Consider the following 17108-nt stretch of genomic DNA (forward strand, 5'->3'; position numbering starts at 1 on the left):
GATGATTAATGGTGTTGAGTACTCTTTCGTGTACCTGTTGAACGTCTGTATGTCTTTTTTGGAAAAATGTCTATTTAGATACTCTGTTCATTTTTTAATAGGATTTTTCCTTTTTTGCTATTGAGTTTTATGAGTTCTTTATATATTTTGGCTATTATAGCCCCTCATCATATATTTGATTTGCAAATATTTTCTCATATTCAATAAGTTACCTTCTCATTCTGTTGATGGTTTCCTTTGCTGTGCAGAACCTTTTTAAGTTTGATATAGTCCCAAGAAGATGGTTGATATGATTTCAGTCTTCTTGAACTTGTAGAGACTTGTTTTGTATCCTAACATGTGATCTGTCTTTGAGAATGTCCCATGCACACTTGAGGAGAATGTATATTCTGCAGCTTGGGGGTGAAATGATCTTGTAAAAGTCAATCAATTAAATCCATTTGATTTACTCTATCATTTAGAGTCACTGTTTCCTTGTTTATTTATCCAGTAAAGTCAGTGGGGGATTGAAGTCATCTACTATGACTATATTGCTCTCAATCTGTCCTTTAAAGTCCTCCAGAAGTTTGTTTCTTTTTCTCAGCCTGTGTAAGTCTTTTGTTCTGAGGTAGGACTCTCGTAGACAGCATATATTTGGGTCATGTTCTCTTATCTATTCAGCTAGCCTATGTTTTTATTGGAGCATTTAATCCATTTATATTTAAGGTTATTATTGATAAGTACTTATCTATTGCCGTTTTATTTCTTTATGCCTATGTTTCCCTTTCTCTCTATTTCATCATCTTTCTACAGCAGTACCTTTAACATTTCTTGCAATGCTGGTTTGGTGGTGATAAACTTTAGCCTTTTTTTTGTTTGGGAAGCTCTTTATTTCATCATCTATTTTGAATGATAGCCTTGCTGGATAGAGTAGTCTTGTTTCAGATCCTTGCTTTTCATTACCTTGAATACTTCATGCCATACCCTTCTGGCCTGTGGAGTTTCTGATGAGAAATCAGTCGACAGCCTTATGGGAGCTTCTCTGTAGGTAACAGATTGCTTTTCTCTTGCTGCCTTTAAGATTCTCTCTTTGTCTTGAATTTTTAGCATTTTAATTATGATATGTCTGGGTGCGGGCCTTTTTGGGTTCTTCTTGCCTGGGACTCCCTATGCCTTACGAACTTGTGTGTCTTTTTCCTTGAGCAGGTTAGGGAAATTTTTTGCCATTATTTCTTCAAACAGGTTCTCTAACTCATGCTTACTTTCTACATCTTTGGGCATTCCTATGATGTGAATATTATTATGTTTCATGTTATCCCACAGCTTCCTCGAACTGTCCTCCTGTTTTTTAATTGTTTTGTCTTTTTGGTTCTCTAATTGAGTGATTTTTTCCTACCCTGTCTTCTAATTTGCTGATCTGATCCTCAGTTTCCCCTAATCTGCTGTTTATTTCTTCCAATGTATATTTTATTTATTCTGTGTCATTCTTAATTTCCTTCATAGTTTCCATTTCTTTTCTCATGCTGTTGAGCATCCTTATGATCAATATTCTGAACTCTCTTATAGATTGCTTATCTCCATTTCATTTACTCTTCTTCTGGAGAATTCTTTTGTTCTTTCCTTTGGGGCTTGTTTTTTTGTCTCCCCATTTTGGCTACCTGTTTGTATTTTTTTTATATATTAGGTAGATCTGCTAGGATGCCCAGTCTTTTGGATAGTCTGTGGTGCAGGCCAACGTCAGATGCTGTTTGTAACTGGTTTTGAGTACCCTGTTTGAAGCTTTCCACACTTGACAGCTTGTGGTTTCCTCTGCTGGGGCTGGATGCATTTGGAAAGGACCAGGATGCCCACAAAAGTCTACTTTTCCAACCCCTGGGCCCAGAAGCAAATCAGGCAAAGACTCAGAGCACCCAGAGACTGATTGTTATTTAGTCTCTTAATGAGCCTGAGACTGTAGAAACTCCATAAGGTGGGGTGAGAGGTTTTTAGTGGGTGGGGAGTTACTTCCTTCCACCCAGGCAAAAGCTGCGTGGATGGTAAATTTCTGCCTGAGAAAGATGTCCTCTGCAGTTTGGGGGAATGACTCAGCGCAGCAATCCAATTAGCTGCCTTCTAAGCTCTATTCCCCCAGCCAGCATCTCTGAATTCTCCTCACACAGCTCTAGCCCGCTCTGCCCTCCCTCTGCCGGAGCCCAAGGTGAGTGACTGCTCACGAGACGTTGTGCGTTGGCTCTTTGGGAGAGTGCCTCTCATTTCCAGGTGTTTCTCTCTGGCAGACAGAAATCCTGCTGCTTTTCACAGCCAGATGTTATGTGGGCACCTTTCTCAGTTCTGGTGCTCTGAACTGGGAAGCTCAGCTTGGTGTTTAGGAAAACTCCTACAGCTGAGATACCCTCCGGAACTTCAGCTGCTGCTTGTAGGACCCTGGCCAGCCCTCTTGTGCCTCCTCTCTTCCTACGAGTCTCTATGCAGTCTCCACTTTACATCCTTGGTTATGAGGGTGCTCTCCAGCTAGTCTTCAGTTGATTATTCACAGTGGGTTTTCTATATTTTAGTTGTAATCTCAGTTTGGACCTGGGAGAGTGTCCACGTAGTTTCCACTCAATCTGCTCCATCTTGGAACTCTGTTTTATTTTTTTCTAAGGAATCTTTCTTTACCCCTTGTTTATGTAGATACTCTCTTAGCCCAGCCTGTATGGCTCGATGGTTGAGCATCCACCCATGAACCAAGAGTTCTCTGGTTCAGTTCCCGGCCAGGGCACATGCCCAGTTTCGGGTTCAATCCCCAGTCAGTGGCATGTAGGAGGCAGCCAATTCATATTCCTCTCTCATCAATGTTTCTGTCTCTCTTTCTTTCTCCCTTTCTCAAATCAATAAAAACATGTTTAAAACAAAACAGTTATCTAAAAAGAAAAGAAATTCTCATATTTTCTTCTAAGAGTTTTCAAGTTTTGCATTTTATATTGTCTTTAAGTTTCATAAAATTATTCTTTGTGTGTGGTTTGAGGATAGGGACCTATTTTTCCAATATGGATAACCAGTTATTCTAGTATCAGTAATTGAATAGTCTTTTCCTTCCTTACCTTTATTATATATCTAGGCTGCATATAATGAATTTGTTTCTGTGAGCTCTCTGTTATGTTTTTTAGGTAAATTTGTCTTTCTATATCAGCACCATATGTCTTTAGTTTCAGTAATAATTTTTAGGAGTTAAACAGATCTTGGATTAGTAACTGAAGGAGCCACAATATACTTTTTGATAATGAAGTATCATAAAAATATAAAAGTTTTTGATTCATTCGTTGAACACTTTCAGTATGCCAGGACTTGAGGACTTATGGGAAAATAAGGCAGACAAAATTTCTTTCTCTTATGGAATTTATGGATTAATGAAGGCAGATAATAAAAAATGACTTAGCCCAGCCGGGCGTGGCTCAGCGGTTGATTGTCGACCTAGAATCCAGGCAATCAGGGTTCGATTTCCGGTCAGGGCACATGCCCGGGTTGTGGGCTCGATCAATGACTCTCTCATCATTGATGTTTCCATCTCTCTCTAGCCCTCTCCTTTCCTCTCTCTGAAATCAATAAAGATATATTTTAAAAAAATAAAAATAAAAAATGACTTAATTTCAGATAGTGATAAGAGCTATAGTAAAAATCATGTAAAGTGAAGAGTATAACTGGTGGAGTGGGCACTAATGGAAAATTAACCAAAATAATTGATACATTATACTATATTAAAATAGAAACTTATTTATCAAAAGGCACCATGAAGGGCTTTTCTGAAGAGATGACATTTGAACACAACAGCAAATGATGAGAGGGGTTAATAAGGAAAAGATTTGGGGTAGGAGTATTTCAGATAGAGGGAACAGAGGTATAAAGACCCAGATACTGGGGCAGGATGGTGTGTTTTGAGGAATACCAAGAAGGCCATTATTACTAGAGCCAAGGAAGTAAAGAGGAGAATGGTAGAGAATGAGGTTCAGAAAATAAGCAGGGGCCAGGCACTCTTGAATCTCTAGGCCATGGAATTATTGTAGGTACAATGAAGAGCCATTGAGGATATTTCTGCGTGATGCAAATCTGATTTATGATTTACAAAGGTTGCTTGGGCTTCCATGTAGAGAATGAACTTTATACAAACAAGGAGCAAGCCCTAAGTCTGGAGACAAGGTAGAAATCTGCTGCTGTGATCCAGTAGAAAGGTAGTAGTGGCTTGGAACCAGGGTGGTAGTTGTAGAAGTGGGGAGAAATAGAAAGACTCCAGATAAATTTTGAAATAGAGATAAATGGGATGTGAAGTGTGAAAGAGAAAAATTGAATAATACATCTAAGGTTTTTGACCTGAGAACATGGGGGAGGGGAATAGTGATTCCACTAACAGAGTTAGGAGAGAGGCAGGTTTGGAGGATAAGCAGAATCAAGAATTATGTTCTGGATAAATTTGAGTTGCCTGTTAAAGAATAGAGGCAATTATAAGGCAGGCAATTGGGTATGTCAGTTTGAGTCTAGGAGAAGATATAAATTTAGGAGTCGTCAGCGAGTAGATTCTTTTTTAAATGGATTTGATGGGAAAATAACTTTTTTATGTCTTTACTTGGATGATAAATGAACATATTTCTGAATTTTTGCTTTGAAATTTAAGGAGCTAAAATATAATTTTGAAAACTTAGCACAATAGAAAACATGTCAAAGCAATTTGATTTAAAAAGATGATTGAAATGTGAACATGAAGTTCTGGTTATGTTAAAAATTAAATCTAGAGTGAAGACAATTATTCTCATTCAAAATAAAACTAAAGCTTTTTTAGGCTGAAAGCACAAAAACATAAAAGGATGTGGAGATCCTAGGGCACTGTGGTGTTGGCCACGATTATTTGCCCTATTCCTTCATTGAGTATTTTTCTTTTTTCTGTTCTCTCTGAAACTGGGCATTGCTTTCCTCTATTCGTAGCTTGGCCAAGTGGGAGAATAGCAGCCTGAAACACTATTTAAAGTGGTTATTGGGGCAGCAAGCTTTTAAGAGCCAGACTTTGGAACCAAATCATCCTGAGTTAGAATCTTACCTCAATTACTTAGTCTGAGACAAGGCAATCTCTGAACCTCAAGTTTCCCATCTCTAAAACAGGAATTATACCTGCTGTCCATGAAAATTAGAGTAGAAATTCCAGTGAATGTAAAATATTATTTAATACTGCTACTAATTTGTATTTTTTCTGATTACTAATGAGGTTGAGTATCTTTTCATGTTTATTGACCATTTGTATTTCTTCTATGAAATGGCTGTCTTTTGCTTATTGTTCTATTGGTAAATTTATATAGAGAGTTAATATTAATAGCACAGTAAATCTTGGAGTACTTTTATTAGTTGAATATACATTTTCATTTTTATAATGTCTATAATTTTACTCACACATATGTATCAATTTTGGGAGGGTTGATAGCAAATTAAAAGAAAACAAAACAATTATGCAAACCTGTTAAAGTGTTGAGTTGATAAAATTACTATACCTGTTGAGGTGGGTTCAATCATAGTTCTGTTATTAACTATGTCATTATATAAATCTAGCACTGAAGTTCTAATTTTTTCCCTCTTTTTTCCTTGATATGTGGTAGCAAACAGTGAAGAATCTCAACTTCTGACACCAGGAAAGATGAGTCAGCGCCAAGGGAAAGAAGCTTCTCCAACTCTAACCAGAGATTTATATCAGCCATCTTTTAGTCCAGCAAGCCCTCATAGCCAGGGTAAGAGTTGTGGTTTTAATGTTTGTTTTAAGAGGAGAATGACGTTTTGGGTCTATTATAACTTTTTTCTTTTGAGCCCTTTGTCTTTATAGGGTTTTTTGTTTCTTTGTTCTGGTCACCCATACTACTCTTGAAATGAGTACATTTTCCTTTAGAGTCCTTTAATTCCAGCATGCTTTGTATACTGTTCTTCAAAGTATCGATTCTCCAACTTTTAGGTCTTATGACTGCTTTAGACTGGTAAAAATTATTGAAGACCCCAAAAAGCTTTTGTTTACAGGGGTTAACCTATTGATATTTATGGTATTGTAAATTAAAACTAAGAAATTTTTAAAATTGTTTATTATTTAGTTAGTATTAGAATAGTAAACCCATTACATGTGAATATGAATAACATGTTTTTATGAAAAGCAACTATGTGAGAAGAGTGGTATTCTTTTCCCACAGGGTTCTTCAACCTTGGCACTATTAATAATATCTTGGGTTGGATGATCTGTTATGTGAGCTGTCTTGTGCATTGTAGGCTGTTTTGCAGCATCACTGGCCTCTACCCACTAGATGGCAGCATCACTTTCCCCAGTTATGAGAACCAGAAATATCTCTAGATATGACCAAATATCCCTTGAGGGACAAAAATCGCCTTTGGTTGAGAACTATTTTACAGTTTTTGAAAATCCTTTTAATTTCTAGCTTTAAAAAAAGACACCTGAATTTTTATATCTGCTTCTGCAGTCAATCTGTTGTGATGTGATAATTTGATTGAAATACTGTGTGAAGACAATCTGGCCTCCCACATATGTGTCATTGGCAATAATAGCTTTTAGACATAATTGTGGACATTCTTCTTTTATACTGCATCAAAATTGACTAGTGGTAGTTTCTTAAATGTTCGTTGCAATACGGAATCTGAAACCATATCAGTAAGCTTTTCGTACTCTGTTGAATTAAAATCCATTGATGTATCTTGAACTTTTAGTGGCCCTTTACTCATACATGATTTTGAAACATTATGCACTAGTCATCTGGAAAATAGTTGGTCACTAAATTATGCAGATCTACCAAGTGTTGACACATTTTAAAATATAGTATAAAGAAGTGCTTTACACATACTTCTCGTTTTTCACATGGAATATTTAAACTACCTGTACTCAAGGTTTAAGATTAATAATTTTTACTTCTTCATCAAGGACATTTGTAAGTGAAACTGGCCAGTTACTGCAAGTTCTTGGCAGTGAAGAAATCAGTGACTACTACTACAGTTTGATGCCTCTGCCTTGATTTGTGCTGAAGTGCTAGCAGTTTTACCCAACATTGCTTTTGTACCATTAGTGGAAATAATCAATGCAATGAAAAAGTATTATGAAATAGTTTTAACCTCCTATACCCTCTAAAAGAGTCTTGGGGACCCTCAGGGATCATGGATCTCACTTTCTAATTCTTAATTGATAAGTTTTATGTATTGGATTTTACTCCTTAGCTAAAGTTCATTTAAACCAAATGCTTTGAACTCTCCTGTGGTACTACTGATAGCTATGGAGGAAAGATTTCTGCTTTTAAAACCAATAACTTAAGAACGTTATACTGTCTGTATAATTAGGTTTTGGTGGTGTTACTTTATGAATTATCCTTTGAAATAGGCTTTAGTTCTTTTTAAATGAGTATTAACTGGTAAATAGTAAGTTACATGATCATTTTTCTACTTTATTTCAGTGGAAAATGTTTTTCTAGTCAAGTGTTAGATCGAAACACTTTTATATAGCATTGTTAGAACTGGAAAAACTATACCACAAGATAAAAATGAATACTATATTAACATTTATTGCTTAGTTGTTGAATTTATTTTTGGAATGTTTGAATTTTTGTTCCCCCATTTTTTTTTGAAGCCTGAAGATGCATATATGGTACACTGGTATAAATAAGTTTCAGTAAGACAAAATTCTGAAAGGATACAGCTTACCTGGTTTTTCCATTCTGTGTACTAGAATTTTGACTGTTTTAGATGTGGCTTTTCTGATTCATGTATCTATACACTAGAATATTTGAAGGAATTCTTTAACTTGAAACTCAGTGAAGCAACAGAAGGGTTGGTTACTAATAATTTACCCTCATTTATCCAAGAACATTTTCAGGCACACAGGGAATTTGAGAGACTAGTACAATGAACACTAATATACCTATCATGTAGATTTAAGCATTTATTAACCCTTTGCTGTGTTTGTTTCATTTATTTAGGGGGGGCTGAAATATTTAGAGTAAATTATAGACCTCATGATGTTGTGCCCCAGACTACCTAATGCATCTCTTAAATTAGGACATTTTTATATTACAGTAAAAACTTTATTACATCTAACAAAATTAATAATTATTTAATATAATCTAACACCTAGTCCATATTCAAATGCTCCAGGTTGCCCCCTAATCTTTCTACTACAGGCTTGTTAAAACCAGGATCCAAGTAAGGTTCATACATTATACTTGGTTATTATGTCATTATATCTCCTTTAATCCTGAACAGTCTCCTTGTTTACTTTTATTTTCTATTGTGCCTTTTACTTTTTAAAGAAACTGGGTGAGTGTCCCCATAGAGTGACCTTTTGGATTTGTTTGATTGCCTCCTTGATGTATTGTTTTCACTTAAGTTTTTATTATAAGCACTCTTTGATGATCATTGGATAAGTTATAACATTAGGGATTGAAAAATTGTGATTTTCTAATTCTGACATTCTTTTTACATTTGTTACTGAAATTTTTCTGTGAAGAGAGATCTTAATTGTCTTAGGGCTGCTTAGAAAACATTGTTCTGATTCTCAACATTTTCTGTGATTTCCCCTCCCCCCCCTTTCTAGAAGTGTTAATGTCAAGGCTTTGATCTCTTGCTTCATTTTTATTCTTACTGTCACCATCTTAGGTCAGGTCCTTATAATTTCATACCTACATTACATAGACCCAGACTCTAACTTCTATTAGGACCTTGCCCTCTAATATACTAGGCTTATCTTCCTTAACAGAATAACCCAACCAAACAAAATTATTGTTATGTGTTAAGGTTATGATGAGATTGAGGTTCTTCAAGATGTATATGGCCAGAAAATACATAGGTTCTATGAAGTAGGTCTCTGAGGGAAATAATATAAATAAGGAGAAATAGAAAATTATAAATGAAAATACCACTTTTTATTATTTATGCTTGTAACTGAAAACTTCATTAAATGCCTACATTTATGTCGTTCCCATTCTCAAAAAGCCAATAGCTGACTGTTGCCTAGAGCAGTGACTCCTAAGTCTGGCTGTGTCTGAGAATCACCTGGGAACTTTGCTTAGATACAGATTCTATTGCAGTCTTTTAAAATTTCTAGGGTGAGGCTGTGAACTTATAAAGCTCTCCAAGTGTATATGATGTAGTAACATTTGGACCAGCAAGTGAAAACCAGCAATGGAGAGCATAAATTGCAGACTCTGTAATCTGGTAGTCAGTGCTCTTAGTATGTCTGATTTTATTCTGCCTTTCCAGTTTCATTTTGTGTTTCCCCTCATCATGAATCGAGATAGATGACTTTCTTCACTATTCCCCAGTGAGAGTACGCTTTTATTTGTTCTGGTCTTCCACTGTGAAATATCCTTTCCCTCCCCTTTGCTTATCTAATACTCAAATCTCAGGGTGCTGTCAGTAAAAAATGACCTCAGAGTAAAAATCAGATCAAGAGGGCTTCTGTAAAATTCTTTGTTGAGACCTCAAAAAGATTTAAGACAAGTCCTCTTAGAGCTTTCCAGCTAGACAAAAGGACTTCAAAGAGTCTTAAAGGCGTACCTTTTTAGAATGTCTCAGTTAATCAAAAAACCTTCCAAGGCTCTAAGTCTCATTTCCACAGCACCATGACACTCAGCCCAAAGTAGAAAGTGGACTATCTCGAAGACATTTGTAGATGTGGCATCTCTCCAGTGGAGTTAAATTTTAATAAAATTCATAGGAAAGCCACAAAATTTTTATAAGAATGGTTCTAATGGAAACACCATAGGATAGACAGAAAGAATAGACATAGTTCAATTAAAAAGAGCCTCTGTGTGTGTGTGTGGGGGGGTATCCCAATCTTCCATGAGCAGGAAGCAGGCTGAGAAAGCTACCCTGTTGTAAACATGGACTATTTCTTATGAGGCAGAATGACTCAGAGGATGGAGCCAGGACCCCAGAGGCAGAGTCAAGATTCACAGAGGACTATTTTTCAGGGAGCCGAACTGTGTTCCATTCAAGTTGCTGATGACATGTGCCCAGCAGATTTCACAATTGCTATGGTACCATTATGTGCCTTCTGTATAACTCTCCATCCCCTGCATCTCAATAAACTCAAGTGTTTATTGCAGTCTTATCCCTGGCTTACTGCAGTGGGGCAACTAAGTTATCTTTTGTGGTGATGGGATTTTGACTTACGAGGAGCTGTATCTAAGGAGCTCTATGTGAGGAACTAAACCCAAGGAGTACCATCTGCACTTGAACGTGATTTCAAGCTAACAAGATCCTGGCCTTACAGCCAGTGTTGTAATAGGATGACATTTTGGTGGGAGGAGGGGGAGGAGGGAGGACCTTGAGTATATTTCTGTGTGTCCTTGCAACCCCACCAAGAAATGGATTCTATCCCTACTCCACCTCTACCCCTATTGAATTTAGGCTGGCCATGTGCACCTTTTATGTGCTGGTTCCTGCCCTTGTAAAGCTTACAGTCTAATTTTTTAATGAATAAATGCAATTTTGGGGATTACCTTCCTGTGCTGGTAGCTATTCTCCAACTTGAACTTCACATGTAATATTGTTCCTGTGATTGCTAAAAGAGAGTCCTACAAGAGAGTGGATGACCATACAGCAAGAAGATGATGGCATTTGTTTTGATGATATTTGTTGGACTTATACTAATAGCGACCGTCTGTTGAGCACTTACTGAGTTTGGCCATCATGTCACAAGTTGTATATGCAAAATTATATTTAACTCTTGAAACAACCCCACAAGATATAGCAACAGTTACTGTGTCTGCTTTACAAGTGAAAAAACTGAGGATTAGGGGGTGTTAAAAATTTGTTCACATTCACAAAACTAGTAAATGTCAGAGGCAGGTTTCAAACTCAGGATTGTCAAAGCCCATAGTCTTAACTACTCCACTATATTGGAATGAATTACAGTATCAACTGTTTTATTTTTGTGTTATACATGCCATGGTTCTAGAAATTTATGTTTTGTCAGTGCTTTAAAATAGCAAGGATTCTCATTATTCCTTTTTTCTGGCTGAGTCTCTTTCATGCTTATTATTTCATACTAATTTGTAGTGGGTCATTATCCCTTAGAAACTGTGTGGGTTTTTTTTGCAGTGTGGTTTTCTTCTATCATTTTAGGATTTTCTTTTTTCTTGAGGAACTGAGAGACTCTGGCTCTCCTCACTAAAGCCCACACACAGCAAGATTTTTTTATTTTATTTGTTATACATTTAGATTATGATGGTGAATCAGATTATTACAAAAATTGTATATTTGCCAGACTCTTTCCCTTATTCAAAGACTAAGTACTAGTTTACTTCAAAATAATTTTAACTTAAGTATGATTACAGCCTCTTCAATAGGATGGTATTTGTTTTATGGTGACTTGTTTGAGCTTAATGTATTTTAGTTGGTTTTCAAGAAAGACATAAAAAAGGGGACATCTGTAATACTTTGAACAATAAAGATAAATTTAAAAAAAGAAAGACATAGGTTAATTAGGCTTGTTGTCACCCTTTCCCCCTCGAGACTAAATTATAGCTCATCCTACTGGGTCATGTTTGCGATTGTTATCAAAGCTTGATGAGTTAATATAATTTATCTTGTAGCTGCTCTTTCATTTTTTTGGTCATAAAAGGCTATTTGGCATGGTTTTATGTTTTTAAAATTATCTTTCAATTGTAGTATTTTCTGAGAGAATATAAAATGTTGCTTTGCCAAAACTTAAATGAATCCACTTCAAATTAAGTTTTAAGTATTTAAAATTTTAAAAAAACTTTGAAACTAAAAGTTTTACTTACTTAATCAGTTTCATTAAAATTAATTCAGAAAGTGCTTTGTTCATCTAGGTTTGAATTAAAATATCTGTATTTAGTACTGTGTTTCTCTTATTTTTTTGTAACTTCTCTTAAACCTGAGAAGTCCCTTCCCCTTGAATGCTGTGGTAGCATTAAACATGATATGATAGGTCTATGTCTACAACTTAATAGAAAGCTTTCAAGGAGGGTTTCTTTGACAGTGTGCAAGTGTGAAGACTACCAGGTTCCCCAGGGTGACAGTTTTAGATGTTGCTGGTATAATCTCATGTGACTAACACTGAGTACCTTCATTAAAGTGGTTCACAGATGAAGGGAGACCTAGGAGTCATTTTCTTCCATGAATCGAAGCAGTTCCTCCTTCCTTGGTAAGACATTTCTAGGATCAGTTCTGGATATAAATGAGATCATGTGTGTATGGAACACATAACAAATGTGTTCTTGAATATGTCTGTTATATTTCACGAAAACTGTTTTACTTGAAAGAGAACTTGAATTTATCTCCCCCCACGCCACCCCTACTACCTTTAATTTTTCTGTCCTGAATGCTGTGCTTTGGTTTATAGCCATACATTGTTTTCTTTATATGTTAGATTTCTGAAGTTTTTTCTTAAGACACATGTTTGTTTTCTGTTTTGAAATTTCTTGAGTTTGGGTAGCTGCTTCATAGAGCTATGGAAGTACCTATGAAATAATAAAAGAGAATATATATTTGGCAAATTAAGAAAATTAGAATAAAATATTTTTCAAATTTCTCTTCTGAAATGTTGTAATATCTGTGTTCTTCAGCTTTTCCAATGCTTCTACAAGGGAAACTGAAATACTTTGAAAGCATTTGTTGAAAAGTAAGAAAGAATAATTTAGCTTTGTTTTAAGCATCTTTACAAAGATGAGACGAGTCTATCTTATCCTTGCCAGGCCTTTTTTAACAAAGCAGTAAGATGAACATTAAGAACACTAAAGGATACTTTCCCCCAATATATGTCGTGTGTGTGTGTGTGTATTTTCTTTTTTACTTAAGACACATTAAAGGATTATCAGATCTTACATGCATTAGTTCCTCAGCTCTTTGCTATTGGGATTTCCCCTCATTTGTTTCCGAAGTCTGAGGGATTGATAACACCTTCTTAGCAAGAATAGTAAAAGAATTTCACCTATACAGTTGATTGCTACATTTTTTTTTCTTATTTGAGGTGTGTAGAGAGTCAAGTTTTCTGTATTTTTTATAAATATGTAGCAAGGTGATATCAATTTAATTTATCAAGTTACATTTGCATATTTTCTGAGAGAAAATAAACAGTACTCACACCTGGGAGTACTTTGGTTCCTTCCATTTCCTTCGGTTGTTGTAACTTTGAACGTATCCAAATTTTACTTAAGGATGAAACAGTGAAAGTTTAGCAAACTCATCACTTTCTAGGTGAAGGAAGGATGTTGGTGACAAATGGACAAATACCCCCTCGTGGGGAGTACACGATTTTCCAAGGGTCTCCTTTATGGAGCTGATCCGTATTTAGGCTGCTTGATACATAGTTCCATACTAAAAAGCAAGAACAAACCAAAAATGATATTTTCAGCCCCTGCCTTCAAGAGTTTAATTTGTTACTAGAAAATTTAGGGACATAAGGAAACATGAAAACATGTAAGTGAACTTCCAGTTCCCATAACACAGCAATCTGGACATTCAAAAAAAAACCTTCCTAATAAGAACATAAAAATGCTAGATGCAGTGTTTTAAAATTTGATTTTTAAAGTGTTGCTGAACTATCAGGAAAGTAATGAAATTATCAGGAGGGGCGCGGAGAATAATTGAGAGAGTAGGAATCCAAATGAGCTCTTGAGCCAGCATTTGTCCTGACTAGCACTTGCTAATATCTGAAGGTCTAAAGCTTGGGTTTTAACAAGAGAAATGAGGAAAGGCTCATTCGTGATGGAAATTTGAATTGGAGATCTCTTCATATGAAATTAGGAGTCCCGAAGGGCAGCATTCTTAGTTTAAAAAATCATACAAACAACCCCACAAAAACTGGAAAACATTCCCACAGAGGAAGTTGGTGGTGTATTTGCCTGTCTTGATCTTGTCCCTAAGTAGAATGGAGAAGAGAGGGCTTCTTCCTTGAGAAGCACAAATGCATTCTGGCTTGAGGCCAGAATTCATAACTTTCTGTGGCAAAAACAAAAACAGCTCCCAGTTTTGTTTAAAATAACCTTGGGTGTTCAGAAGAGTTGACACAGATCCTCTTTAGAAAAAGAGTATTTTAAATACAGGCCCCAGAGCATTGCATATGAGCTCATAATTAAAAATCAATAAACAACAATAATGAGTTACCATATGCACCTATGAAAATGGCTAAAATTTAAAACACTGACAACACCAAATGCTGGCAAGGAAGTGGAAAAATCAGTAAACACATGGAGTAACGCCATTAGAGAGAGTCTGCATAAACTACCTAACAGGCAGACCAAAGTCTGCACCAATTGGAATGATGTTTCAAATTATAATTTAATGGGTTAAAGGCAATATTAAAAGGGATAGTGCTAAGAACTAAGAACCTCTCAGAATTGATGAAAGACAACAATTCTCTGATTAAGGAGCCTTACAATTCCCAAGCAGGAAATTTAAAAAATAATAGTTTAAAGAAAGAAGGCTGAAAAGTAATTAAGTAAGCATTTAATTTACAAAAATAATAGGATTAATCCAAAGTAGATGGAAGGAACTAATAAAGATAAGAGAATAGGCATAGTTGAAAGTATCAGGAAAGACAAAGTTGGTTCTTAGAAAAACCTCATAAGAAGTATCAAACCTTTGGCAAGATTAAGGGGGGGGGGAGAAGAAATAGGCATCATTAACAATAAAAAGGAGACACAACAAAAACAAACATGTTTAAAAGATAATATAAATAACTTAAAGCCAACAAATTTTAAGAATTTTAACATCTCTGAAATTGGATTGAATCTTTGATGGTGTTTTACAATCTCTGTTGCCCTTTGTTACACACTTTATAACATCTGTGAATCTGGGATATGTGTTAGGCATATTAAAATTGCCATCAGTCTCTTTCTCCCCCCTCATAGTTTATGACATTTCTGAAAGTCAGGAATATGGATAATAGTTGATGGCATCTTAGAATTCAAAGGGAAAAAGAAACAGTCCTTAAATGAGGCTTGTATATGAAAAGCAGACAGGGGCATTACAAGAGAGAAAAGTTACAAAACATTTTTTGCTCATGAACCTAGATGTAGCAATTCTAAATAAATTATTAACAAAGTGAATCAAACAAATATATAAAAAAATTAAGTTACAACCACATTAGTGCTGTTCCAGGAATGCAGGGATGGGTTTGATATTAGAAAATTTATGATTGTCATTTATCACTGTAACAGATCAAAGAAGAAAATATGTGTTGTCATCCTACTAATAAAGAAAACATATTTGCAAATTTTAACATCTGTGCATGATTGGAAAAAAGCACCTCGTAGCACATTAGGAATAGAAGGGAACTTTCTTAACCTTGTAAAGTTAGAATTGGGAACAAGGAAAAGGTATGTACTTTCTACACTTCGTTTCAACAATGTACTGGAAATTTAGCCAGTGAATAAGGTAAATTATGAAAATTATTAAGAAGTTACTGCATATATGTTAACTGCAGTCTATGTACCAGTAACAAATGGTTAGAAAAATGAAATTCAAAAAATACTGTTTAAAATAACGGGAAATAAGGTACATAGCAAGAAATCTAATAAGAGATGTGAAATATCTTTACATAGAAAAGTATAACATTATGTATTCTTTTTTAAAAATTATTTTTATTGATTTTAGAGAGAAAAGGAGAGATAGATAGAAACATCAATTGGCTGCCTCCTGCAGGACCCCTGTTGGGGATCTAGCCCACAACCCAGGCATGTGCCCTGACCCAGAATTGAACCAGTGACCTCTTGGTACATGGGTCAGTGCTCAACCACTGAACCACACTGGCTGGGCAACATTATATATTCTTTTTTTTTTAATCCTCACCCGAGGATATTTTTTCCATTGCTTTTCAGAGAGTGGAAGGGAGAAAGAGAGAAACATCAGTGTGAGAGAAACACATCAATTGATTGCCTCTTGCACATTCCCAACAGGCCAGGGATCAAACCCGCAACTGAAGTACATTCCCTTGACCAAAATCGAACCTGAGACTCTTCAGTCCTCAGAACCACGCTTTAACCACTGAGCAAAACTGGCTAGGGCAGCATTATGTATTCTTAATAAATAGAGAGACATACCATGTTCCTAGTTGATAAATTCAGTATTATTACCATGTCCCTTCTCAAATTGATTTCATCTGGTCAGTGTTTTTTGAATCCATTTCTCTGCAGGATTTTTTTCATGGTACTTGATAAGGTCATCTTTTTTAACTCTCTAGCAAAAGCAAAGGGCAAAAAAGAGTGAAAGCACTCCTGAAGAAGCAGAGCCAAGCAAGGGCTGGCGGTTACTTAGCCTTACTCTACTGTTTTGATAAATAGGGCAGGATGTATTGGTGCTGAAACAGAGATGAATGAAACACAACAAAGACTTAGAAACAGACTCAAGCATATATGGAAACTCAGTTTATGACATATTACTCAATAAATCGTTTGGGGAAAATTAGTTTATATGAGAAAAAAAATGAAACCAGATCTCTCCCACTATTTATAAAATCAGTTAGATTAAACGTGAAAGATAAAGCTTTTAAACTTTAGAAACTACAGAAAAGTGTTTTTATGTCCTTGGTGTAAGAAATGGTTTAATAACACACACACACACACACACACACACACACTGAAAAAAGACTGACATTCTTTCTTGGTGAACTTAAGAGCATCTGTTCATCAAAAGATATAAAAATAGTGAAGAAACAGATTGCTATGCATGTAACTGACAAAGAATTAATATTCAGGAAAAGTAAGGAACTCCTGTGGATCAACCAAAAAGACCAAAACTCACTAGAAAAAAAAATTTCCAAAACTCATGAATAACTATTTATACAAGAAGTAACACAAATGGTGATTAAGTGTGAAAAGATGCTTAACATCACTAGGAAACTGGCAAAGGTAAATTAATACTATAATGAATTGCCGTTTCACACCTACCAGATTGAAGTAATTTTAAAGCCTGACAATTACAAGTGTCAGTGAGGGTGTGAAACAACAGGAACTCTCCTTTACTACTGGTGGAAGCATAGAATAATTTTGGAAAACAGTTTTGGTGTTAAAAAGTTGAAGATGAGCACACCCTAATCCTAAGCTTTTTTACTCCTTTTTATATCCTAGACATAGTGAAACTCTCACAAAATATGTACCAGC

General features: G+C 35.6%; 1 protein-coding gene across 4 annotated transcripts in view; it reads left to right on the plus strand.

The window, feature by feature from the left end:
- The window catches only part of OSBPL8 (oxysterol binding protein like 8), a 160073-nt gene that overhangs the window by 78361 nt on the left and 64604 nt on the right, over positions 1 to 17108 (plus strand). For all 4 annotated transcript variants that reach the window (XM_087814528.1, XM_016199405.2, XM_016199406.2 and 1 more), the window contains one exon: positions 5598 to 5726. In XM_087814528.1, coding sequence (XP_087670654.1) covers positions 5598 to 5726 — 129 coding nt within the window. The remainder of the gene's footprint in view (positions 1 to 5597; positions 5727 to 17108) is intronic.

This window comes from Miniopterus natalensis, chromosome 2, assembly GCF_054644295.1.
Source record: "Miniopterus natalensis isolate mMinNat1 chromosome 2, mMinNat1.hap1, whole genome shotgun sequence".
Classification (NCBI taxonomy): Eukaryota; Metazoa; Chordata; class Mammalia; order Chiroptera; family Miniopteridae; genus Miniopterus; species Miniopterus natalensis.